Below are 27,264 nucleotides of genomic sequence, written 5' to 3'. Positions count from 1 at the left end.
CTAGTGTGTTTCTAAGATGTTATGTTTAATGTATCACCAAAGTAGGGCTGTGAGGATCAGGTTAATGTCTGGCTGAGTCGGGAGCACCGCACCCATCTCTCCTGAGAAAACTCTGAGGCCTATTTAGGGCTGGAATAATCCGCGCCCTTGGGTGTGTAGAGATCTGACCTTAGACAGATAAACTGTTCCTCTCAAAAACCTCTGAAGTCCTGACTCCATTGCCTCAGCCCCTAAAGCAGAAATCCGAAAACTAACATGTGGCCAGTAACAATGTGCCAAAATATCCCGACTCCACCCCCGCCTTACCTTATATAAGCCTGTGCATTTCCTGAATAAAGCGGAAGTGTTCCAGAAACCACCCTGGAGTCTGCGTGGTGATTCCGCACTGTGCCCTCCCAGTCCAGGCCCCGGAACCTTGTTCCACGAGTGGGCTCAGACGAAAACAGGGTTAAGTGGAGTATTATGCAGCAACAAATCAAGGCAGAATATTGGAAAGTGACACAACTGAATCTTGAGGTAACTGTATCTTAAGTCTATAATATCAGCCAACTAGATTAGACTAGCTATATCAGATTCATCCCTGCAATTGAGATATAAGAATCTTGTTTTAAATAAACATCTGGGGCAATATGCCTGGCTCACAGGCACAGGGTACTGAGTTTGATACCTGGTACCCCCCAAAAAAAGTATAAATAAATAAACATCTGGGTGAATTCTGATCCTCACTCAAGTTTGAACAGTGTGTGGATGGGACAGCAAAGACCAAAGTATAGGAAAAAGTGGGTAGCAAGCTGGGCATGCTGGCCACACCTGTAATTCCAGCACTCTGGGAAACTGAGACAGAAAGATCACGAGTTTGACCCTAGGCAACTTAGTGACTTAGCAAGACCATGTCTCGAGATTTTAAAAAATAACTGGGGATGTAGCTCAGTGTGAAGGCCCTGGGTTCAATCTCCAGAATAGCAAAAAAAGTAATTACTCCAACTTTACAGGTGTCCAGTATCAGACACTGGATCACAATCTGATCCTTACCAGATTTTTCTTTTTTATTAAAGATAAAAGTAAGCAGATAATAATTGCTATCTGCCAGTTATTTAAAGATAATAAGAAATGGTGCTTCGTCACTTTTAGAATTCATTGATGAGATGCAAAATTATGAAAGAGATCTCTTTGGACACAGAAGTGAAAGGTAACAAATAGTTACTTAAAGCAACCTCAGCAAGAGAGAAGCTAAGTGATAAACCATTCGATCTGGTAAGCCCAGCTTGGGCAACTGTTCATACCTTATGAGGGGCAAATGCCCATTCCTGTCTTCTGAAAAAAGTAAAGAATAAGGCAAAAAGGTGGTTCCTTCCTATTTCAAATGATTTGGGGGTACAGAGTGAGACTGCTTGTAATCTTAGGTTTTTTCTAAGTGTGAAATCTTTTCTGTTTGAGACACACATGGGGTTGGGCTGTACCATGCTTGATGTCAGTGTCAAGTGTTGGTATTAGCACCACAAATACTTCTTTGGGACTAAATCTTGGCACCTGGCTTTGTCACTCCAAAGAATGTGAGAAAAATTAAGCATAAATGGCATTCTTGGGAAGAAACAGCAATGTGAAAAGTACAAGAGATAAAGAAGCCTGTGGAAGGGATAGGAGTAATAGTGGTGAGGTAGAAAGCTAGTTCTTTGCTCCCCCAAAGGCCAGCTGAAAAGGATACAGGACCAGAGGGCCCTTGTGTAGTGGATACATCAGCCCCTCAAAACTAGATACTGTCTCATGATTTCTGACACTCCTTATTGTTAGCCCAAACTCTAATAATGCTGGAAATATTTGGAAGTTTTCCTTCTTTTTTCTTACGGGATAGGGTAAACAGAGATGGCAAACAATACTAAAAGGCAGACGAAGAGAAAAGTGCTCATTACATATGAGCAGAATCCAGCCCACAAACTGAAAAGCTTTTCAAAGTTACAAGGGTGGGAAAACACAGGGCATGAGATGGTCGAGGTGGCAGGAGACAGGCTGACACAGTGATCTCAGTGACTGGCCTGGTATGTCTCCTACCACTTGATATTCAGTGTTATTTACTTAAGAGAAGCAGAGGAAGAGTTCTAAAAAGTAGCCAGTGTCACAAAGACATCCGAAAGAGGAGCCGGGCCCCTTCCATTTTCTTATACTATTACTTTCCTTCACCTAAAAATAATGTAAGTTGGTTCAAACTACAAGCAGGTTCACCAAATAGATTCCATTTTGCAGTTTATCTGTGCCCCTAGTTTCCTCTTGAATCCCAATCTGATAGGAAGACTTCTAAACTCATTCTTTTCTTCACTAACACACCTGAGTAATCTACAATACACTGTGTCCTAAGGTCTCCAATTGAAGGACATATAAGTCCTTCACCGAGTTTAAGTAGGTTTAGCTTTCACGTTTGCAGGCAGAAAATTTGCTCCTTGGTAGTCTTTAAATTTGACCTGACTGAACACTACACACTCTAAGCTGCTCAACCCCTAACATCTCCAACACCCAGCAAAAAAAAATACATGTTATTACAGTTCAATCACATTTGGGCATCCAGAACCACTGTCCCAATATGCAGTGTTCCAAAAGCTGATTGAGTGTCCAATAGCAGCAAGGTGCTTATTAGGATCAATATGTTGGTGCCAATAATATCAAAGTCTGGTTTTTAACTGCATTTTTTGTCAGTTTGGCTGTGAAGATCTGGACAGCTGGAAGTGAGCTTCTCCATCATTTTCTGTTTCCTTCTTTGTATCAATTTTCCACCTGTGAAGCCTAACACCCCACCACCAAGTGCAGCTGCAATTCCTGCCACTTTGAAGCCTGCAAGGAGGCCAATTGGACCCCCTACCACTCCTCCGATGAGTGCACCTGCCACAGGCAGAGCTGCCAGCTTGTATTTTGCAGCCTGTAGGAAAAAAAAAAAATTCAATTTAGAAATTGAGTTGAGAATATCTGCCTGTGGTGATGTGCATTTTCCTCTCATTACTCCTGGCAATGCCTCTTTAACTCTTGGTACATAATTAACTTTAGAGATTGGGGGAGGGGGACAGTATTCCACAGGTACCACCACTGCTCCAGATCTCAGAACGTAGGAGAAATAAACTACAAAGAGTGGATGGTCAGAAATTGATCTGACCTGCCAATCAATCCACTCATCCACTCACTATCTCGTTGGCTTATTTTAATAGTTTCAGCAGCCACAGATTCTGATTCCCACCAAAGCAAAAAGCTGCAGTGATTATTGCATGGTATGTACTTGGGCATACAACCCACACTGGATGGAAAATAGATGGTTCCACTCCACACAGACTGTCACATTTTCACACTTTTGCCCTGACTGGATTCTTGTACCCGTCTTTCACTCCTCTCTGGACCTCTGCAGATATTCTCTTGTTATATCAAACGCCTTACAGTGAACCTACAGTTTATTCTCTCTTTGAAAAATTTTTTTTTTCTCCTGATAGAATGAATCTTAGAATACAATATTACAACCATCGATTTCTTGCAGTACCATGTGTCATTTCTTCCTGATTTCCTTAATTGCCGGTTCCCTCAACACTGAAGAGAGCAGATCAATTGGGTTAATACTAGAGATTCCTGGGAGCCTGAGTACCATCGATTTGTCAGCAGGAGAAGAATCTTACCTTCCCCAAGTTTTTGGTTCCCTCTTCAACATTCACAGCAGCAGTGTTGACATGGTCTGCAATGCTGTCAATCTTCTCCTGCTGAGACTAGATGCAAAGGAATTATGAGTGAGCGTTCCTGCTGGGGAGCAGCAGGAAGCCAACACACACTATTTTAATCCCTGTAATCAGGGCCCAGGGTACTGCAGCCTTGCAGTCTTAATAGCGGTTCATTAATAGCATATGATAAACCACATCGAAAGTACAAATTCACTTTCATAAAAAAAGAGGGGACTTAATTATTAGGTAATAAAAGGGTGGCACCTTTACAGTAAAAATCATCTCACACTGAAATTCATTCAAACACACAAACACATTCTCCAAATGAATCTACTTTACAAGAGGAAAAAATCCAAATAAGCATTTACATGTCATGTTGGGTTTGATGGAAAAAAACAAAAACAAAATCAACCCCCAAAACCTCCCTAACTTACCTTCTATTAAGATTCTGTTTAAAGCAGCCATATTTACCTTAGAAGTAAAATGCCCTTGATCCAATAAGCATAAATTTTTATATTTTAAGAATAAGATTATACTATGGTTTGACCATGAAATCTTTCCACTTGTGATATGCAGCAGGGAGCAGTGAATGAATTTACTGTACTGAGTTTTACACCTATATACTATACACACTCTAGAGTCACAAGTTAAAATATTCCATATAAAATATATTAACAAAGTACAATATGTAAAATAGCAATACCTGAGCACACACAACAGCAATTGTGAGTCATGGAATGTGTGGGCAGGAAAAATGCTAAAGGGTCAGGAGTGCAATTTTCCCGTCCGACCACTGCAGCGCCACTACATTTCTGGAGAGTGGTTACTGAACCGCTGCTAAAACTCCAGCGACAAGAACGACATTCCTTGCCACAGGGACATATTTCTATTTTAAAATCCACTTTAGTTAGAATTTATGTACAGAAATATATACTTATTTTAATGGTGTAGTATGATGAACTCTGACAAATGTATAAATCCAGTAACCATTACTACAAGTGGTATATGTTTTGTCTTAACTTGTAGAAAAAAGAAAGGAGAATTTCTTTCATTCCAGATAAATGCCACCTTCTACAAAGCGTGAAACAATTCATTGTGAATCCTGGAGTATTTGACTGTCCTTATATAACTGACCTCTTCATTTAAACTTGGGCAGATATAAATAACACTTCTAATTCCAATCAACATTTGAGTACAACATGAAACTTAAGCAACACAGCTGATTTTTTTCCTCATGCTTTCTTCCTATTAGCATTATTAATATTCCTTCCTTTCCTAATATGTGCATTTTCACTGTCTGGCCTTTTGTGGCATCGCTTCATTGTATGATTCGCCACCACTATCTTGACACCTTTAATAGAATCCTTTAAAATGTCCTTTTTTCTGTGTTCCTTTGAACATCTGTCAGAACCAAGTCTGACAACTGTTCTCTGACTTAAGTGAGCACCAGAAGCAGGGCTTCTTAAAGCACAGATTGCTGGGCCCCACCCTCAAACTTCTGCTTCAGTAGAGCCTGAGAATTTGTGTTTTTAATAAATTCTCCAGTAATGCTAATCAGATGATTCTCACATTTTAAAAATCATTATCAAATACAATAGGACTAAGGGTCAACCTCTGGTCAGACATCCAGTTTGACTTCAGCACTGCCACTTTGCGCACTAGGACAGGGTATTTGGATTTCTAGAAGTCATTACTCTCATCTGTCAAATGAAGGCAATTTATACCTCACAGAATTGAAAGAATAAAATATCTGCAAAGTACGAGGAGGGAAATAAAAAACCCATCCCAATCTCAAGAATGTGTTAATTCTCATCTATCTAAAAATATATTAAGCTTTTCCTAAGGTGCTTGAAAATTCTATGGCACCCAAACATTAAATCTCTCCTAGTACTCATTCACTAAATTTTAATTTTCTTAGCAAAATTTATTTAAGTCAGTTTTTCTTTTCCAATCCACAGAAGTAAAGTGCCAGCACTAGCAATGTCTAACTTGCCTGGATTTTTGACAACCTACCATTGTCTCTATTTGGGACACCCCCAACACTTTCCAGCCTTGCCTGAAAGAGTCTATGTTAGCAGATACATCACAGGAGTAAAATTTTACCATCACTCTTCATATCTCAATGAGTAAAGGGTAGAGGAAAAATAGTCCCTGTGCCTCCTTTTAGTCCAACATAATTCTAGCCATGAGGTCGGGGGGTGTCTGTTGCTATTTCCATACACCAAGTGTGATCTCAGAACCTCAAGGAAATATTTTTAATGCTCATTTCTTTAAAAGTTTGAGTATCAAAACATAAGATTTTTAGAGTGAAATTTTAAATACTTCTATTTTTTTCACAAAATCTTTGGAATAATCAGAAAAGATTACAAGAAAAAAAAAACAATCCTGGGTTACTGTTTTTTGTAATTATAGCGCCTTCTATCACTGTACTCACTAGTATCTTAGACCCATCTTAACCTGGGGAGGACTCAACATCTGCAAGTACTCAGTCATTGATATCAGGAAGCTTGCTTAAATACAAGGCATGGGAGTAAGGCAGAGGGCAGAAAGCCACTATTCTGAGATTAACAGTCACCCCCCACTTGTGCAGATCCACCTTTCTCTTCTTATTGTGTTTGGTTTGAGTCTTCAAACTGCCCGTATCTTCAGATTCTGCTTCATGAATAAGACTCAATGACACCCACAGAAAGGCATCAAACTGGTACCAGAGAGTTGGCAGTCTAGTTTGGCATTTGTCAGTACAAGGCCAAACTAAACTCCATTCAGAGCCCGAACTGGCTATCCTTGGCTCTTTACGCTGGGCCAAAGAACAACATGATCCTATCCCAGTCTATGAAGCCAAGTTCCAAGCAACAATAGTAGCTCAGAAGTACCCACCAAATTTCTTTTTGCCTCTGATTTGCTTGATTTTCTTCATCTAGGCCTCCCACATGTGAAAATCTTCATACTCCCTTCTGTCTGGCATTTTATTCTTTGGTACTTGTTAAGTATTCTCAATATCCCTTTAACAAAATAAGCTATACCATTTATGAGAGACATTACAGTTTTTTCCTCAAACTAATGCTGATGCAATTTATTTATTTATTTATTTTTGGTACCAGGGACTGAACTCGGGACCTTGTGTTTGTGAGGCAGGCAGCAGGCCCATGTTGATCCTTTTTAAAGGGGAAAAATTCTCAAGATTCAAAGAATATGTCCACGGATTTTCTGTTTTTATTTTTTTTATTTTTTATTTCTAGGTACCAGGGATCTAACTCTGGCCCTTGCGCTTGAGAGCAGGCAGCAAAACCATTGAGTCAAATTCCCAGCCCTGGATTTTCTTTTAAGGAACACTGAATTAGACCCTCTATTGGCCTGCAAATAACTGAATTTTGATAAAAAGTTATAGGAGCACCTACATTTCTGAAGAAAATGTTATCCATGAACTTACCACTTATTAAGCAGAACACGATTTGGACAGATGAATTCAAAACTAATGAGGAATCTTTTTTTTTTTCCTTTGAATATTTGTTGTGAGCTCCTGCTCTCTATCAAATAATAAGAGTCAATAAATTCAACCCTAAGTCCATTTACATCAATAATCTTCCATCATCTTCCATGGAGAGTTAGTTATGCAATTTTATTAGTGTGTTTATAAAACTATGGATTCTTTAGGGAGATAATGCCAAAATCCCAGATATTTTTCTTTATTCTTCCCTAAGTTCCAGCTTTAATCATACAGTCATATATACAGAAAAGCCCAGAAACAAACCTATAAACACTATGATATACAGGCAGAGTAGAGGATTATATCTAAAATAAAAAATAAACAGAGAAGCAAGATGCTGACTCAGGGGACTCAGCACTGGAAAAGGAACTCACAGAACTCCAATAATACAATGTGAAAAGGTAATGTTGGTGACTAAAGTAGTCTTACATAAGCCAAAGGGAACCTAGGGAAAGATAAACGCAGTTGAGGTCAATGGAAGGGAAAAAGTTGGGAAGTCAAAGACAGTATTCTGTTTAGTCCTCTCATTGCTTTTACACAAAGCTCACTGTTATCAAATAATATTCTGAAAGTCAAATAGGTAATAATGGAGGACTAGGATCTAATCCATTGCAGCCCAGTTTTTATGTATATAGAATAAAACTGGATTTCAAAAGCCATACAGAATAAGGCAAAAAGTAGAAATCAAAACAGGATCAAGGGTGACAAGCTGTTGAACCAGAGTTCTTTAATTCTCCTTGGTTATAAAAAAAAAAAAAAAAAAAAAAAAAAAAGAATTTGAGCCATAAAGGCTAAAGACTAATGAAGAAATAGAATAGGGTGCCTGGTAAATATTAATTTATTAATATTTATTGGGGCATACTATGATTTCCGAATAGCTTTCTAAGCCCTTTTTATTGAGGTAGGGTATATATAATATAAATTTACCATTTTAACCATTTCTAAGTGTATAGTTCAGTGGCATTAATGTTCACAGTATTGTGCAATCAGTACCACTATCCTATAGTTTCTTTTTATATTGTGCTCTATTTTTCTTTGAGCTTAGTAGAGTGCTACATACACAGAAAATATTCCTTTAGTGCATGGTTAACTTGCCTAGATACTATCGTGTCCATGTGATGATAATAAGAGGATGTGGTCACTCTGGTTATATTCCCGGGTCACTCTCTACCTAAATGGAGCTTCTGTGTGTCCTTGGCCATGTGGTCATGAGAACTGTCACCCTAGGAATAATAATCAGGCGTTAGCCTTTGAGCTTTTGCCAATAGCATCCTGCCTCATGTCCCTGCAGAAACTGTTATAAATGGGACATTTGTATAGAGATAGGGCTACAGCCAGAGTCTTCCTGTATGAAGACTCCTTAGAATGGGGTTAAGATTGCTTACGTAACATGATTGAACATGTAATTGTTAAATGGCCTCAAACTTTACTTTTCCTTTCACATGCCTACACCACTGGAAGGGAAATGTGTTTGTCTTGAGTGAGAATAACTTTGCACATGTTTAGCTTTTTAAAAAAATCAACTTTATTGAGTTTTAATTCACGTACATTAAAACACATTTAAGCATACATTTTGGCAAATGTATGTATTTACTTAATCATACATGTATAGAATTTACAAACTGCATTAGATTCAGGGATTAGTTATAATAACTAAATCTCGACTCAAGCAACACATATCTTGGGATTCTTAGTGTATCATTTCTTGCTATATGCAAATATATTAATAGGTTGTTCCAATATTTTGCTTCTTCTGATGCAGAGGCATCAGAAATCAAACAACTAAAAAAAAAGAAATCAAACAATTCATTGTATCAAATTTTAGTGATTATATTTCAAGAAAATAGCCACAAACCAGAACTTAAGCAGAATAAGGGAACAGTAATGAAAAGTCTAGAAATCTTGTTTTAGAAGGAACACCAAAAACTTAAGGGTTCTTACACAATGAAAATATGGTGTACTTAAGTAGGGTGAGGAAGAATGATACTGGTCTCAAAATTTTGAGAACTTTTTATGTAGAAAAAAGATGAGCTTGCTTAGCATGTGGTTCTAGAGGGTAAAAGTACCAAAGAGAAGTCATTATAGGGCAGATTTCATATTTAAAAGTCTCCAAATGAAATAGTTGTAGTATCAAAATTCCCTGTACTGTACTTGTTCAAAAAGAAGATAAAAAACTATTTATTTTAAAAGTTGTGGCAAGAACACAGGGATTAGGTCAGTTGGCCTCTTGAATCATTTCCCATTCTAATTCTAGACTGTGTGATCTAGAAACTTCTAACTTAAAGTTAGATCCCAGGGAAACTACACACACACACACACACACACACACACACACACACACACACAATATATCCATATTTCCTTCCTTTCCATAATTCCTAGGAAGTGAAACTAAGAACAGTTTTCAAAATACTGATAATCTACTACCTCTCACTAAAACTACTGTGTGCTTCCTAATGTATGGTAACAGTATCACTGGGACCTTACTATGCAGAACAAAGCTGTAATGCTCCTTATCTTTTACTCTGTCTTCCTCCAATTTCTGCGAAGTTTACTCTAGAAATACCTTCTATCTGTCCTTTTCCTTTATACTGGTGTTGCCATTGCTCCAGGTTAAACTCCTGCAGTTGATTCCTCACTAGTCATCCTACCCATGACCTTCCCACTCCCCTCATTATTTACACAATATGGCCTTTCTAAAGGACAGTCTAGATGACATGACTTTTACTTGCTCAAAAACTCTACATTAACTCCTTAATGACTACCAAGTAAAGCTCAGATTCTTTAGTATGGCATTCAGTACCATCATGACCTGGCCTGTAGCCTCCTTCCTTGCTCATGGTAGCTGGTGCTTTGGTTGTACACAGTACTTACACCTTATAGGCCATATATTTCTCTATGTCATGTCTTGGTTCAGCTGTCCTGAAATGCACTCCTTTCTTCCCCTCTGAACAATTTACTCCTTTCCAAGCCTCATACAACCTTTGTTAAACTCTACTTAGTATTCTGACCTTACAAACTGTGCATCCCTACCTTGGAATTAAACATCTTCTTGGAGCAGATGACATTTCTCTTCATATCTTATTATGGCAGTTAATTATCATGCCTGAAAGCTCAATTTTGGGGGGGTTCAAGCCTATATACACCTATTGTAGAATGCTTATAGCAGAGAGCAGACTTCATTTATTTCTATAATCAACCTTGTCAGACTCCAATAGTGAGCATTTACCCAGTGCTTTTCATATAACAGATGCTGATAAATGCTTATTTAATGGATCTGGAATTTGAGAAAAGTTACAATTTTATCCGTAGCTTAAAACCAGTCTTAACAAGTTTTAACTTCTATTAAAATTCTACTCAAAAGTGTAGTATTTGATCAAAACTATTCTAATAATCTAACAATTCTGGGGTAAAAACGGCTTTATACTTACATAAACTAGGAGAGAGAAATCAGTGACCAGTTGGTTAAGTTCAATTAAGTCCTTAAAAAGAGAGAGAATGGAAATTACTTATTTTTATGCCTCACATTTACCAAAAAGGAAAATAATTTTTAACATACCGCTTCTAAGGTTTCCCATGATTCTGCAGCATTTTGATCTCGAGGAATTTCAGGCAATGCATTTATCTGAGTCAAGCTCTGAGAATCAGCTTCAGCTTCAGGAGTGTGAATTGCTCCTGTATGAACAGATCCATATTCCGAGTTTGCTTTTTAGAAAGGATGTAGCATGAATCAATTATACAACACAACTACCATGTACAATGTGTATTAATTAAATTTGAGCTAAAAGCAAATTGATTATTCTGTAAAAATAGAATCATTTATCCTTGAACAGCTGGTTTCTAGCTTAGTTAACATGTTTTCCTCCTCTTATTTACAAAGCCATCGAAAAACTGACTACAAATATTATCTACCTATTTGGAATAACCAGGGATAGATGTGGAAGAACTAGCAAAGGGGATCTAGTCTATTTAGTAATGTTCCATGAAGAGACACACAGTAGAAATAGGTTCAGTGTTTCACCTAAATCCTTTCCCTTGTATTTGGCTTCTTTAGCAAAAATTATCAGATATACAAGGTGTTACAAATAGGTCAATGGGGATGGGACATAGCTGAATACTTACCTAGCACACACAAGGTTCTGGGCTTAATTCCCCATGAAGGGGGGCTGTTGAGGGGAAGTAAAGGAGTCATTGTTTTTAGACAATGAAAATTAATAAACTGACAACAATGTGGCGGCCACCAAATGAACACTTTGCCATGTAAATCTTTTCATATATATTGTCACTCTTGTCCTTAATGTCAATCTTTTGACCCATGCTGTATCTTTTAACCCTTCTGAGTTTTAAAAAGCCTTCCACCCATTGCTACTTTACTTATTAAACACTGCTATACCAATAAATTAATTCATACTTAAAAATTCACCTTCAAGTATTTATTTCCTCATATTGATTTTGACAATCCTCCATTCATTCAAGTGACATTTATTATTTGCCTACTATATGCTAATTGGTGGGCTAAGGTGCTCAGGACACAATGGTAAAATATAAAAACAGTACTGAGGAGGCATCATAGTGTAGTTGTTAGAAGCATGAGTCTAGTCAAAAAGACCTGATTAAAATTCTAGCTTAGCTATTTACTAGCTCTCTGACTTGAGAAGGTGTTTCAACTCTGGCTTATTTTCCCCATTTGTAAAACAAGGTAATGTTAATTTTGCATAGCATCTGGCTTATTTGTACAAGTGTTTAATAAATAGTTACTACTACTGCTGCTGCTATTATTATTATTATTATTAACAGAGCTTAGATTAAATTGTGTGATATAGATCTGTTAATAGTAATGTTCAGTCAGGATGATCTGATAGGAACTATTATATGGCTAAGTCTGGACTACTGTGTGAGTCCAGAAGAGAGGCATTAAACCTTGACTTGTGGAGAGGGTGGTCAGAGATGGTTCTGAGGGTGAACAGAAATCACATAGGTGGTTTAGGGTGGGGATACAGGGAGATGCAGAGTACAGCATTTAGGTCAGGGAGAACAATATGCACATTGGCTTGGGAACTGAAAGATGTAGCTGATGCACAGATTGCAATAAAATGAAAAGCAAAGGTTGAGACTAGAAATCTAAGCTATTATTCTTAGCATGCTGAAGAGCTGTGACTTTCTCATAAGATCACTATGGAGCTATCAAAACGAGCTGAATACTAGTAGGAAGCTGAAAGAATGTCATGATCAAATTTTAGATTTAGAAAAGAAGCTATAACTATAGTGTGAAGAATACACTGAGGATGGGGATAAAAGGTGAGAAAATTAGAGAGTTAAAGACCAGTTGGGGTGCTGGGTATGGTGGCACACTCCTGTTATCCCAGCACTTGGGAGGCTGAGGCAGGAGGATCGCTGTGAGTTAGAGACCAGCCTGGGCTACACAGCGAGTTCCAGGTCAGTCTCAACTACATATTGAGACCCTGTCTCATTAAAAAGCATAAAGAATGTAACACACTCGTCTAAAAAAAAAAAAAAAAAAAAAAAAAAAAAGACCAGTTGGGGGATGGGGGATTTAGCTCAGTGGTGCCATGCCTGTCTTAAGCACAGCGTCCTGAGTTCAATCCCTGGTACAGAGAGAAAAGAACAACAACAATAACAGCAATAAACAGTTGGGAAGCTTTCTAATATATCCAGTTCAAAGTTACCCTCACCAGCTTTAGGACAGTGGTAGTGAAATGTAGAGACCTGAAGTTCTACTTTTTCTCCTTTACTGCCTATCATTTTAACATTTTCTGACCACTTGTTATTTATTGCATATGGTACCAGGGATGAGAAAGATGTGAATAATAAAGAGTACCTGCTTATATTATAGAGAACTTATAGATATATAGAGACAAACATAAAATAGTAGGTGAAGACACTGATATCTAATTAGCTCCATAAATAGATATACACACATAGAGTATTTTGTGGGAGTGACATCTGATCCTGCTGGATATGGCATGTAGTTTATGGGAAGGCTTCTTCTTAGAAAAGTTGATAATACTAGGCAAGAGGAGAGGAATATAAATTCTAGATAGAGAGACTGGCATCAACAAAAGTCCTCAAAAGAGAAACAACAGAGCTAAAATAAAATGAGCAGTTTGGTGTTACCAAAACACAAAGTGAAAAACAGTTTCAAGTGTAAAAGACATCATATATATTTAGGACTTTGCTGACCAGTTAGACTTAAGACTTGACTTAAGACTTTATCTGGAAAACAATGGAGAGTTGCTGAGGGTTATAAGCAAGTTTTGAAATGACATCATGACATGTGACCTAATTTACTAAAAGTCAGTCATTACACAATTCTAAGTTCATATTTTCTTTCAATTTCTTTTCTTCAATTAAGCCTATAATTGAATGATATTTTATAAAACTACATTACCATTTTATCTTCAAAGTTTATGAACATTTACCTTTTAAGGAAAAACTTGTTTGAACTACTTAGGATGGCATAGTCAGTTGACTAAAAAATAATTTGCAGGTTTATCAGAATTGAAGGTGTTCTTTTAATTCTGAACTTAATATATTTCTTTAAATTAAAGAACAAAAATATCAGATCTGGAGTAAGTTTTACATGACAACATTATGACAAATACATAATGTTTTAAAAGATCTTAATGAATTTGGAAATGCTTTAGTTATCTAGTCTATACTTTAAGATATCTCCATGGAGACACTTTCATTTTCACTTCAACCAGGGTAAATTAATTATTCTATGACCTTTCTTCCACTTAATAGTCCTATGTACTGATGAATAATGACAATTTCATTACCATTATCAAACCAAATGCAAAACAGGGCTTTATAATTTCCCTCACTTATAAAGCTTTTTTAAAGCCATAAGTTATGCAATGTTAAAGAGCATTTAAATGAAGTATGCCAGGGGACACAACAAAATGAGGAGATATTATGATATGTAAGTTGTTTATCAAAAAATAAGGGATGGGAAATCTTTGACATTTTAAACATAAAAGATTTCCTTCAGTAAAAAAATTTAAAAAATGTTTAAGTCATTTCCTTAACTCACTTGAAACCAAACTGCGTATGCATCCTAGTTCAAATACAATCTTAGAACAAAGAAGTCTATTCTCTTCCACAGAAAACCATGCTGTAAACTTACAACTCTCAACATCACTGATCAATTCAAAGCATAACTGTCAATTAAGAAAGCTTGAACCTCAATGACCATCCTATGACTGTGAACTCTTACACACTGCCATGGACGTGCTAAGACAAAACACTGAGACAGATTATAGTTATAGGAAAGAAGCTCAAGAACTTTAGCCTGTTCACAAAGGTCAAACATTGCAATTGTTTCATATTATATAATAATCTCAGTTCCACTCACATTTAAACAACTACAAGCGTAAATGGCAAGTGTTTCTGTATGTGTATGTATCATTCCTCACTATTCTTCAAACACCAAAATGATTTTAAACCTCATTATTGGCTAAAAATTCAAGCAAACATTACAAAAGTTGACTTACTGTAGTTGAAATGAGAAATAAGCTAAGTAATCTGGACATAAGACTTTTCCCTCCTCTTTGTTATGCATCCAAATATTCTCTCCCTCTCTCTCTCATTCACCATACTGCATGAACAATGATTCTACCAAGAATTACAACACAATTTATATGAAATTTCCACTAAACTGCATTGTATTAGAAATGTTTCACAGCTCAAAGGCCCATCAACTGACAAATAGAGAAAGAAGATATATATATTTCTATACAATGGAGTCCTACTCTGCCATAAAGAAGGATGAGCTTTAGACATTTATAGATAGATGGACCTTGAGACCTTACTCTTAAGTGAAATAAATCGAACACCATGTTTAAAACAAAATAAATGCTTCACTATAAATATGAATTAGTTCAAAAGCATTGCTTAAATTTTTAAAGTTGCTAGCTTAAAAATAATGAAATTAATTTACCATCTGCTTAAACCTATCCATCCAAATAAAATACTTCTGTCACAACTTAACTACAAAAGACATTCAAGAAAGTTAAAACCAACAGAAAACATATCTTGAACTATATAATTCAAAACCATCTACATGCTTCACAAAACTGTACATATATATACTAGAGATAAAAATCCAATATTTCATCAAATTCAATATACTGGTCTGAAGTTCCCAGGAGTTTTAAGATTGGATTCTTTTCTCTTGTGAATATTTGTTTAAAATGTAATAAGATTCTGTTCCTATTATGCTGCTGAAGTGTGACCCTGGATGGAAAAAAAGAAATACAAAAAAATGTAGAGAAGCACTTACTCATTCTGTATGGTTTCAATCACCTTTCTAAATAAAAATCAGATTTGTGGGCTCATCATGTCTCTTGGTGGGAAGCAAATGCAAGAAAAAAGGGAAACTAAGCACACAACTGAGCCCAAAGGGAGTTTCTTAGATCAAGTAAGATTGGTAAAGAAGATTTGCATTAGGAACTCTCAGAATCTGGACAAAAGAAAGCAGTGTAAGCATCACAGATCCCCCCTAAACTTAATAAGCTTCTTTCCTTCTCCAGAGAACATAAAACACCCTATTTGTTTTCTGTCTATAAACGATCTTACTCATGAAAATGTGGGAACATTGCTCCTGAAACTGCTGATGTTTCCAACGTATTTATTTAGAATCAGATTTGTAAAGAAAAAATTATTTTAAGGTACGTCTATGCAAATAAAAGACATTTTTCAGTATAGGCTGTCACTACTATAATGAGTATCTAATGCAAAAACAAGGAAAAACTGGAGAGTATGGAATAAAAACATGTAGAATGACAGAAAAGAGTCCACAGCCAGAGATGACCACATTTGGAGCAAACCCAATTCCTACCCCACTATTAAAGTCTTACGTAAATCACTCATATTTTCTCATTATTCTTCTCCTTTCCCATCCTCTCTATTATTTGTTAATAATCTTTCTAGACTCCAGATAATCTAGTAGAAACTCACCCTGTGTAAACAACTTAGGTACTTGTTGAAACAGTAATTTTAATTTCTTTTATGTTCACAATGAATTCATAGTTCAAAGCACAATCTGATCAAGGGATTATTCAAAATTTGAAATGCTATACCCTGTTTTAGGTATAACTAAGGTATGTGATTTTATAAATAGAATGATTTTTTAAATCAAATCAGCACTACTTTGTAGTCTTCTCCTACTGGCAAGTAATTAGATGTTTAGCTTATTTGGTATCCCATGAATTTAGAAGTTTGAGAATCAACAGAGTTGGCAAATGAATTTCACCTATTTCTTTTTCATCCTCTGGATCTGTCCTAATCTTTTCTATTTCCTCTATACACATGCTTCCTCAAATTTTGCCAATCTTAGTTTGTACCAGTCTGCTTCATATAGAGAAGGTTACTTGTTAGCAAACAGGTTAAACTACCTTCACCCAACTCCTTTGGTGATATATAAACCCACATTTATTTAGCACAAACAGTTCTATGGTAGAAACATAAATAAGGCAATAATAAAATACAAATCAGAACAAGTATTAGATTGTTGTTATACTGTATTGTGCAAAAATTCCCGGAACTCAAAATTTTTGCTTGATGGGGAATTGATGATGGGTAATTCAAAGCTAAATAGTAACAGAGACTGATGCTGGCTACTCTGCAGAAAATCCAGCTCATCTTCACTGTTATTACTGCCATCATTAACTGTCACAATATCTGGGCACATAGGATGTCTCCTTAATCACATGGAACTGCAAAGCTCAGCTTCTCTGCATACGCCGGATTGCACTAGGTGATAAACACAGTCTTCACTCTCACCAGTATGGTGGTGATAATTATAGATGAACTAATAATGAAAACAGCAACTAAAAACTAACAAAAAGCATGATTCCCAAATATTCTTCAATCAAGGTTTGAGTGCTAAGTGTTGGTTATCTAGTGATGTAATTACAGCACATCTGAAATTACAAAATTGTTCCTATAAAGATATTTATTAATTTATATTTATAAAATAGTTATGAATAGTCTACTAGTACAAAGCATTGTGTTAGTTACTAAGGGGACAACAAAAGAAATATTATCCAGAAACTCTGGATGATGGTCTAAATGTTTTTTCCAATTAAAACAAAATTCTCTGCAAATTACTAAATAAGTAGCACTGAAAATATAAAATTAGAAACAACCTGGATTTGGAAATAGAGTGGGGCAGGAGGGCCTATAAATAGAAAAAGAAAAATTAGGCAAGGATAGTATTCTTAACATTCTATTTAATTTGTACTTATACCCCTCTGTTTCCATTAGGATTAAAGGCATCTTATAATACACAAAATGTAATAAGGTAGAATAAAGTTAAAACATAAACAATACAATGAAAACCAACCAACCAACCAAACAAACAAACAAAAAATCCAAGGGCAATAATTATAAAATAAGACCAGTATATTTAAAAAATTTAACTTTTGGTTTAAAAATTTTGGCTTTAAGCTTTCTAATAGGCATCCCAAGTAGGGAAACCTTAACAATTATTCCACTCAATAAACATAAGAATAATAAAAAAGATCAGCTACTTAAGCCAATAGTTTTCTTGGGAGACTATACTATTATACTGTGATCAATATCACTTATATCCTCAAAAATGATATAATGATTAAGTTTCACATGACAGTTTCTTCACAAAACTTGATAGCACAATCTCCATTGTATATTTTTTATGCTGTCAGTTAAATTTGGATAACTGATTTAGGCAATAGGTCTAACGATCTTGTGAAAACTAAAATGCTTAAGAAAAAAAAGTAGTCACTCCTACAGTGCAGAGGGGTGAGAAGTAAGCTACATACAAAGGATGACATTCTCCTTAGGAAATTCCTTAAAATTTATTTTTAGCACCTAGCCAAATAGATATTGAAGTCCTGAGTTCCAGACCTTGCAACAATTTTACCCCAAGGGTACATCATTTCTAGCCCACTCAGTGCTCAAAGATATATAATGGGATAGCAAGTGATCCCTGAAGACCTACAGATAATCTACAGTCTCTAGTCAAGGAGGTGAGCTTTAATTAACTTCATTATTGTGGTCAAGAATAAGACTTAGTATAATACGTTACCACCAACAGTCATGGATCTGGTCAAAGAAGGCTGTAATAAAGTTTCTTCATCATTAAATTGTTTCTTAAGTTCTTCGACAGATGCCAAATGGAGTTGGAGAAATTCAGCTGTTGCTGCTGATGCTTCTTCTTTAACAGGATCTAACATTCTCTTCAGAAGTATCAGGTCATCCTTTCGGACTTTCAAACAAAGCTTCTCCATTTCTCGAATATTGGAGCGGAGTTGCTAGAAAAAAAATCATTAATGCCACAAGGTAAAACATATTTCTTTTAAGAAGTAATTTGCTATAATAGTTTTAAGTGGAAAAGGGTACATATTCTGTACAGGAGAGGGTGTGGAATAATACTTTTCTATTTTCCATGTCTCTAGTTAACTAAATCAAGCATCTTTAGAACTCACATCCTCATACTTTGAATTTGTTCAGCAATTTTTCACTACTTAAATGTGATTGCTGCAAAGATATTGAATGAACATAATTAACACTGTAACAAATTATAAAAAGAAGTTTCCCATTTCACCAACCTCATCTCCCAACTTAACCCAATTCTTCTACACATTCTCATGGCTTATGCACACATTTAAAATAAATAGGCTTTTATAAAGAAATGGGTAACATTATGCATAATAATCTATAATCTGTCACTCTAGAAAATATCATTATCATTCCTCTTGGTTAATAGCCATACTGACCATATTTCATAGTATCACTCCTCCAGTGATCAACAGTCATTAATCTTTCCAGTTTTTATCACCAACTATAAAACAAATATCCTTGCACATAAATCCTAATACACTATGATAGTATGTATTAGCATGATAGCATATAGTAATACAGTATTTTCAGTGTAAATAATTCTGAGAAATGGGACTATCCAGAGGATTCTGCACATTTTTATCCCAGTTTTTCCCCCCAAAGCTATACACTAATATCAAAGTATGCATCCCCAGTCCCCCACATGCTGCTAGTACAGGTTTAAGGTCATGTTAGCTAATTCTCCATTTTTTCAATGGTCTGTCATTTTGAAAAACAAGCAAACAAACAAAAAACCAACTATTCTTTGAAGATTAGATAGAACTTTTCAAGAATGATCTAAGACTTAGGCTTTAAAAACTTACAGATCTCTATATGATAAGATCTCTTATGCACACATTTAAAATAGGCCTTTTCTCTTTTTTATAAAGAAATGGATATCATTATGCATAATAATCTATAATCTGTCACACTAGACAATATAACCATTTTAAGTTATTTTCCTTAATATGCTTCTACAAATAATGCAAACATTATACAACACAAATATTAATTTCTTAAGAGCCTACTCTGTGTGACATGATACATGATTACATTTCATGTCATTCCATATAGAAAAAGTAAAATAAGACAAAACAACAACTAATTTGGGATTTACTTAGTTATCTAATGATAAAGGTAGGGTTAAAACCAGGTACTCCTAAGGGCCAGGGATTTAGCTCAAGGGATTTGGTTCTGCTACCTGCCTTTGCAAGCTGCTCAAGGTCCCGAGTTTGATCCCCGGTACCAGCCCCCCCCAAAAAAAAAACAGGTACTCCTCTGTCTACATGCTTATCTATAATGTATCTTAATGCAATCTAAGTTTGCATTTGACTCTAGTAAAACTAACTTTGAAAAGAATAGTTTAGTTCCACCTAAAGCATCTTGTAAGATTTTTCTGGGTAAATAAAAAATTTTAGCCTCTATCCTACCATGACATTGTAGTTTTTCCTTTTTATCTTCCCTCTTTCCATTCCAGTGTAAGCTAGAAAACTTCAGAATAACTGGTCTGTACATTCAAGCCATACGATACATTGGCATTAATGTAACTCTAAAGGGGCTTTAGTGCTATTATCTAGTCCAACCTGATGATTTTAAATAAGAAAATGAGTCCAAACAAATGCAATGGCAGACTTAGGACTGACAATCAGGTCTCAAATCCCATAATGATACTGTTCCCAACAAACCATTAATTCCTGGCTATCAGAGTTCTTTCTGGGTTATAATTTCCACACAGTCTACAGAGGTAATTTAGGCAATACTACCTTGAAGAAGCAGTAAATTTTTTTTTTTTTGTAGACAAACCTAATGAACTGATATATGCTTTCTCTCTCTTTTTTTTGGGGGAGTGTACCAGGGATCAAACTTGGGTCCTTGCGCTTGTGAGGCAGGCAGTGGAACCACTGAGCTAAATCTCCGGCCCTCTTTCTCTCTTAAACAATTTCTTTGTATGTATGTGTGTGTCCCCAGTCAATTACAGTGCCCAGCTAAGAATTCTTTTAGTTTGGGTAAATGAGATTTTTTTTTTTTGTACCAGGGATCGAACTTGGGTCCTTGCACTTGCAAGGCAGACAGTGGAACCACTGAGCTAACTCCCTGTCCCCAGAAATTTTGAAAAGAGAAAAAAATAAAGATAATGCCCAACTGAAGTGTAAAGTCTGATACTGTAATAACAAAAGCATACCTAATGGCTAAAGTTTTATCAATATTTATTTGTTATCTCTTGTGCTAAATGCTTTGCTTCTTTCATGTTGTTTTATCTTCACACACTATCTTTGAAATGGATATTACTATTACTCATTTTACAGAAGTGTATGTGCTACCGAAGTGAGCACATCATCTTACAGAAGTGAAAATTAAAACTAAGTACAAAAAGTAGTCCAGAATTACACTGATATTAATTGATACAGGCAGGAATCATATTCTGGCTTCAAATCTTGTGTTCTTAACAACTTTACTATATGACAACACTATCCAACAGAAATGAAGTGCAAGCTACATATTCATTTTAAAGAAATAGTCATGTTAATAAGGGAAAAAAAACAAGTGAAATGAACTTTAATATTTTTTATTTAATTTTATTTAACCAAAATTCATCTAAAATATTAGTTCAATATAAAATCAATACAAAAGTTATTAATTAAATATTTTATATTCTTTTATTTGTAGTAGGTCTTAGAAATTGGGTATATATTTTATATTTACAGTGCATCTCAATTCAGACCAGCCACATTTTAAGGCTCAACAGTAATATGTGACTAAGAAACAACCCAATGATGAACACAACAAAAATCTCTTAAAATCAAATGGAACAGGATGACAAAACTATATATGAGAAACAAAACTAAAGTAGCTGTTTCTGCTTTTGAATAGAGCATATACTAGGTGACTCAGACTAACTCTTCTACCAAGGACTAATTAAAAACTGAATTTAAAAAAACCCCACAAAATCACCTAAAAGATAAAAACCTCAAAAGCTTCAAAAAGCAAACAAGTCAGTAATTTTCAGGACAAGAATTGGGCTAAGATGGTACTCCATGAAAATGAGTCTTGAACTCAGAACCATGTTTGGTTTGGGAGTATTTGCATACCATGTGGAAACTCAGAAAACTTAAGATAAAACTTCGTTAGGGCCTGCTAAGAACAGTAAGGCCTGAAGCTTTAGACTGGTATCATAAGGGCCGGGGATTTAACCCAGTGGTTCCAGCGCAGGCCTTGCAGGTATAAGGTCCTGAGTTTGATCTCCAGTACCAAAAAAAAAACAAACCAAAAAAACCCCACACAGAATGAATGGTATCATAAAGTGATGCACCCTAGGAGCACAGATGGTCCTACAATAAAGGAGCCCTCACATGAACTGCAAAATGGGTTCCTGTCTCTTGAGTAGCTCATACAAACCTTAAGCTTTCAAATTGTATAAAAATAATCTTAGAAACTTAGTGTCTTCTGGGGCATAGAACAAATAAATGAAAATCTCAGGAGGAACACAGTATCATCCCTTGGATCAAATGATTCTTTAGTTGAGGGGGGTTGGTTTATTGAAACAGGGTCTCACTTGAACTCACTATGATGGCCTTGAACTACTATGAAGACGAGGTAGCCCTTGAACTTGCAGTAATCCTCCTGTCTCTGACTCCTGAGTGCTGGGGTTACAGGCATGCATCACCAAACCTGACTAAAGAACTTCTATAAGTAATTTTTCAAATGAAATGCCCATCAATCAAAGACAATTAAGCCCATGAGGATATATGCAATATGAAGAAGAAATAGCAGAGAAAACAAATGAATACCTAATATGGGAAATTAACAGATGTAAAACTAAGTTATTTTGTTCAAAGATATAAAAAAAGCTTGAAAATTCAACAGACAATTGGAAACTAAAAAAAGCAACACAGAGATTTAAAAAGAGTATTTTAAAGCTTTGAAATATTGTCCAAAAGAAAGAATTTAATAAGTGACTTTAGCTGTATCTAAGGCCCAGCTTAGGAAAAACATGAACTAGAAAATAGATTTAAAGAATTATGTGAGCCAGGGATTTATTGAAGTGGTTCTGCCACCTGCCTCGCAAGCATAAGCACAAGATCCCATGTTCAATCCTCAGTATTAAAAAAAAAAAAAAGAATCTATAAGTCGGCCATGGTGGCACACACCTGTAATCCCAGCACTTGGGAGGCTGAGTGAGGCAGGAGGATGGATGTGAATTCAAGACCAGCCTGGGCTACACAGTGAGTTCCAGGTCAGTCTCAACTACATAGTGAGACCCTGTCTCAAAAAACCAAAAAAAAAAAGAAAAAAAAAAGAATCTATGTAAAAAATAACTGTGTAAAACTACGGAAAAAAGAAGGGAAGCTTAAAAAAATATAAAAAAGAAGGTAAAAGACACAGAAGACATAGCTACAGAACATACAATATATATTTATTTATAATCCCAGAGGAAGTCAGCAGACAAAGGAGTTTCTTGCAAAGAAACTGTAAAAGATCATAAAATGAGGTGTAGGGAAAGTGGGAAGGGTAGGGGAAAGGTAATAAGGGAAAAGAAAAAAATATGAGAAAATGAAAAAATGGAAATAAATTGTTTGTAAAAGGGGAGGGGAGGAGGAGGTGAAAGGAGGGCAGGGACAAGGGGAAAACATGAGAACCAAGACCTGTCATGTAAAGGTACAAGACCCCAGTGATGAATGTAACTGTATTGTATACTTAAAATGTACCAATAAACTCAATAAAAAGATCATAAAATGGCTTCACAATAGTAGTAATGAAAGCTTGAAAACAACGAAATGATATATTCAAAGTACAGAAAGAAAACTACTATGAGCTTAAAATTTTATTCCTGCAAAAATATCCCTCAAGAACAAAGGTAAGGGACAGGGATTTAGCTCAGTAGTTCTGCCATGTTCCTCGCAAGCGCAAGGTCCCGAGTTTGATCCCCAGTATTAAAAAAAAAAAAAGAACAAAGATAAAATAAATATATTTATTATTAATAATAATAATAATATGTATATTTTTTTTGGACTGTATGTGTATTCAGAAGGCATATTAATATAGGTAATATATAAATATAACATGAAATATGTAATAATATTATAATAGTTTATAAATATGAATATAATGTACAAGTAGCAATTAAGTTGAAGGGTATACATGGAACTAAAATATTCTAAGATATTTGTATTATCTGTATTGAAAAATCAAAGGGCTGGGAATTTAGATCAGTGGTTCTGCTGCCTACCTCACACACTGAGTTCAATCCCTGATACAAAAAATAAATAAAAATGAAAGGAAAAGTCAAGCATGTTTATTATAATTTCTAGTAAAAGCACATAATTTCAAGCTAACAGAAAAAAGTGGATCACTAAAAATATAAGATCATCCCAAAAGAAAGTAAAAATGGAGGTTAGAAAAAACCAAAAAACTGGAACTAGAAATCACACAGTATGAGTAAAAATTTAAACCTAAAAATATCACCAATTATATTAAATATCAGTGAAATAAATATTGCATTTCAGCTATAAAACAAATATTTTCAGTTTGGGTAAAAAGCCAAAGAGACAAACATTTAAAATATAAAGACAGAGTTACTCTATAGAGGGTCTATCTAACGGCCTTTGGTAGGTACCTGGCATTGTCAAATTGGTAGCTGCATAGCTTTTAAGTCTGGAGGAGACAAAGCCAAAGAAACAATTAAGAATGCATGGGCCAAATTATAAGGTCAGCAGGATTGCTATGAATATAGCCCACAAAGAGGATAAGGAAGAAGGTCCAGGGGACTTCAGAATCAACATAGAAGTCATTTTGTACAGTTTAGAGTTATGAGCTGTTTACAGTCTAACAGCTGATCACAACTAAGACCCTCTTCAACTGGAAGTAACCAGAGCTGTCTTCACCCTTTGTCCCCTCACAGTAGTTAGGGGTGCTTCTTCAGAGTGGGGAATATTGCAGATAGGTAAGTTAATTGATATCTTGTAGGCAGTTAGATAAAGCCACCCTCAAGAAGCCAACACAGAAAGGAGCCAACATGGAGGACAATCAAGACACATTCACTGAAGGCCAGAATTGTAAAAGGAGGGAAACTTCTACACCTTTGTGCTTCCCCTGGGGATAAAAAGCAGTGATTGATATTCCAAATAAGTTTCAATCACTTGGGTGGGGGGCTAAGGTCTTAACCCAGCCTTTCCAGGAACTATCCCTGACCCCCACCCTTACTGAAAATCCTTGTATACTTGCTATGGGACTTGCTCCCCCTCTTGACCCCTATTTAATCAATATTACTGCTTAATATTGTGTGACTGTTCTTGTAATCTTATTGGTTGGTAATGGTTTTTCCCCACCTCATGCCCACGTTGTAATTTTCCATTGGGTCTTAATAGTTTTGTCCCACTTCGTATCCACCTCCCCACATGGCTTTGCTGTTTAAAACATTTGAAAATTAGGGTGAGCGGGCAACCCACTTTCTGGTCCCCCTTCTGTCTCTCTTAGACAGAGGCTTTCTTTCCCTCAATAAATATTTCCTACTCTTAAATAAACAAAATATAAAGACAAAAGAATGAGTAAAAGTAAAAGTGAAGTAAAAGAATGAAAAAGATAAACCATGTAAACTCTAAAATCCCTTCCCTCAAAAAACTTGCTATAGCAATATCAGAAAATAGACTTTAAAGCCAAAATATTATTAGAAACAGAAAATCATGTTAACACTATATTCATCAGGAATATATAATTCTAAAATTGAGTGTGCTTAATAATATATCCATAATATATGTGATGCAAAAGCTGAAACAATTACAAAGAAAAATTTAATGAAATCAACAATCATAATGGAAAGCTTTCACAACTTTCAGTAATACGTATGACAAATGGACAGAAGATTTAAGTATAGAGAATTTGAACAAAAAGATGAACACTAATGACATAAGTTATATATAACATTACACACATCTAGAATATACATATAAACACACCAGGATACAATTACAAAAACTGATTACATATTGAGTCTTAAAACAAGTTTCAAATTTTAAAAAATTTGACACTATGTAGACCATGTACTCTGATCATAAAAGTAAATATAAAATCAATGAAAATATATGCTATATACTACATGTCTAGAAAAGGAAGATACTTCTAAGTGATCCACTGCCCAAAGAGAAAAGAACAAAATTTAAAATGCTTTTAAATGGAGGATAAGAAAATAACATATACTAAAACAGGAGTTGAAAATGTATACCTCTACTGCATATACTTTAGAAAAGAAAGGCTGAAAATCAGTAAACTGAATATGTATCTCAAGATACTATAAAATAGTAAACACAAATACAAAGGTAAGAAGAAGAAAATATTAAAATGTTAATATAAATTTGACAAAACAGAAAAATAATTTTTCATACATTGAAAAAGCCACATTTTATTTTGGAAGGATTAATAAAATTGGGATGCCTCACAAGAAGCAGTTCAAAAAATCTAAAAGTCACCAGCATCCCAAATCAGAAGCAAACCAAAGGAGACATCAATGATTTTGTAGAATTCAATAGATAATAAAAAGATACCGTGAACAAATGTATGCCAATAAATTGCAAAAGTTGATGAGATAAATTCCTACACAATACAATTTATCAAACTGACTAGAAATAGAAATAGTCACATAACTATTAAAGAAATCAAATGTATATTTTGAAGTTCCCCTCTCTCATCCCTTTCTCCACACAAAACCAAAAACCCTAGCATGAGCAGTTTCACTGGCTAATTCTACCAAATATGTAAAGATATACACAAATTCTCCAAGTTAATTAAAGATATAAATTCTCCAAATTAATGAACTATTCTCTTTTTGAAGGCAAAACCTCAATACCAATGTGTGACAAAGAAAATCAGAAAAAAGAAAATTTCAGACCAACCCCTGTACTTTAATGAACAAGACACAAAAATTCTAAAGAAAATGTCAATTTCAATCTAGTAGCATAAAGATACAGCAATAAAAAAATGGATTCATTTCAATAGATGGATCACAGGACTACTGTTATAGAAAATGACAGGTAAATCTTAAGCAGACCCAAAAGATACAATGTTTAATTCAATTTATACAATGCTTAAAAAAACAGGCTAAACTAAGCTAAGCTATAGTATTAAGACCACACTTGGTGGCAAAAATATACAGAAAAATTATTTACCATGGAGATAAAGTTAGTGATTACTTTTAGGGGAGAAAAGGTGACTGTAATTGGGAAGAAGTTATATGGGGCTTCCAGGATGCTGCAATCAACTATTTTATATCTGAGTAGTAAATGAGTATTCACAGTATAATTATTTAGTTGTATATTTATGACTTAGGCACTCTATAATATATGCCACAGTTCAAAATTTACAACTGTAATATTTTAGAAAAGAACATTATATTAACCTGAATAGATAATTTATCTAAGGATAGAATATAGTTGAAAATTTTGAGTAGGATAAAGCTGAGTAGGAATCTTATTGTGGAAATACATTAAGTATTAACTTGCAGGACTAAAAATTTAATTTATACATTCCACTGTTGATTGTTAAAATTTCTAAGAAGAGGGACTATGCCTAATTCACCACTGCATCTTTTTGAGGTTGTATTTGGGTTCCTCATATAAAGTACAATTCAATGAATTTGGTAAATGAATAAATGCTTTCTCAATATTTTCCACAAAGTAACACAGTAGGAACCTAAAAACAACAGAAATCACCAACTGT

At 35.1% G+C, this 27,264-nt stretch overlaps 1 protein-coding gene across 3 annotated transcripts in view; it reads right to left on the bottom strand.

Annotated features, from left to right (window-relative positions):
* Positions 1–905: 905 nt before the first annotated feature.
* Stx17 (syntaxin 17) overlaps positions 906–27,264 on the bottom strand; it is a 65,535-nt gene continuing 39,176 nt past the window's right edge. For all 3 annotated transcript variants that reach the window (XM_010614370.2, XM_010614372.2, XM_010614371.3), the window contains exons 4-8: positions 18,263–18,488; positions 10,733–10,848; positions 10,605–10,655; positions 3,648–3,734; positions 906–2,908 (exon numbers count right to left, since the gene is read on the bottom strand). In XM_010614370.2, coding sequence (XP_010612672.1) covers positions 2,669–2,908; positions 3,648–3,734; positions 10,605–10,655; positions 10,733–10,848; positions 18,263–18,488 — 720 coding nt within the window. In that variant the 3' untranslated portion in view covers positions 906–2,668. The remainder of the gene's footprint in view (positions 2,909–3,647; positions 3,735–10,604; positions 10,656–10,732; positions 10,849–18,262; positions 18,489–27,264) is intronic.

The sequence above is a fragment of the Fukomys damarensis genome, unplaced genomic scaffold, assembly GCF_012274545.1.
Source record: "Fukomys damarensis isolate Sample0158 unplaced genomic scaffold, DMR_v1.0_HiC HiC_scaffold_36, whole genome shotgun sequence".
In the NCBI taxonomy this organism is placed as follows: domain Eukaryota; kingdom Metazoa; phylum Chordata; class Mammalia; order Rodentia; family Bathyergidae; genus Fukomys; species Fukomys damarensis.
The sequence above is the reverse complement of the archived record's forward strand: the minus strand, read 5'-3'. Positions and strand labels throughout refer to the sequence as shown.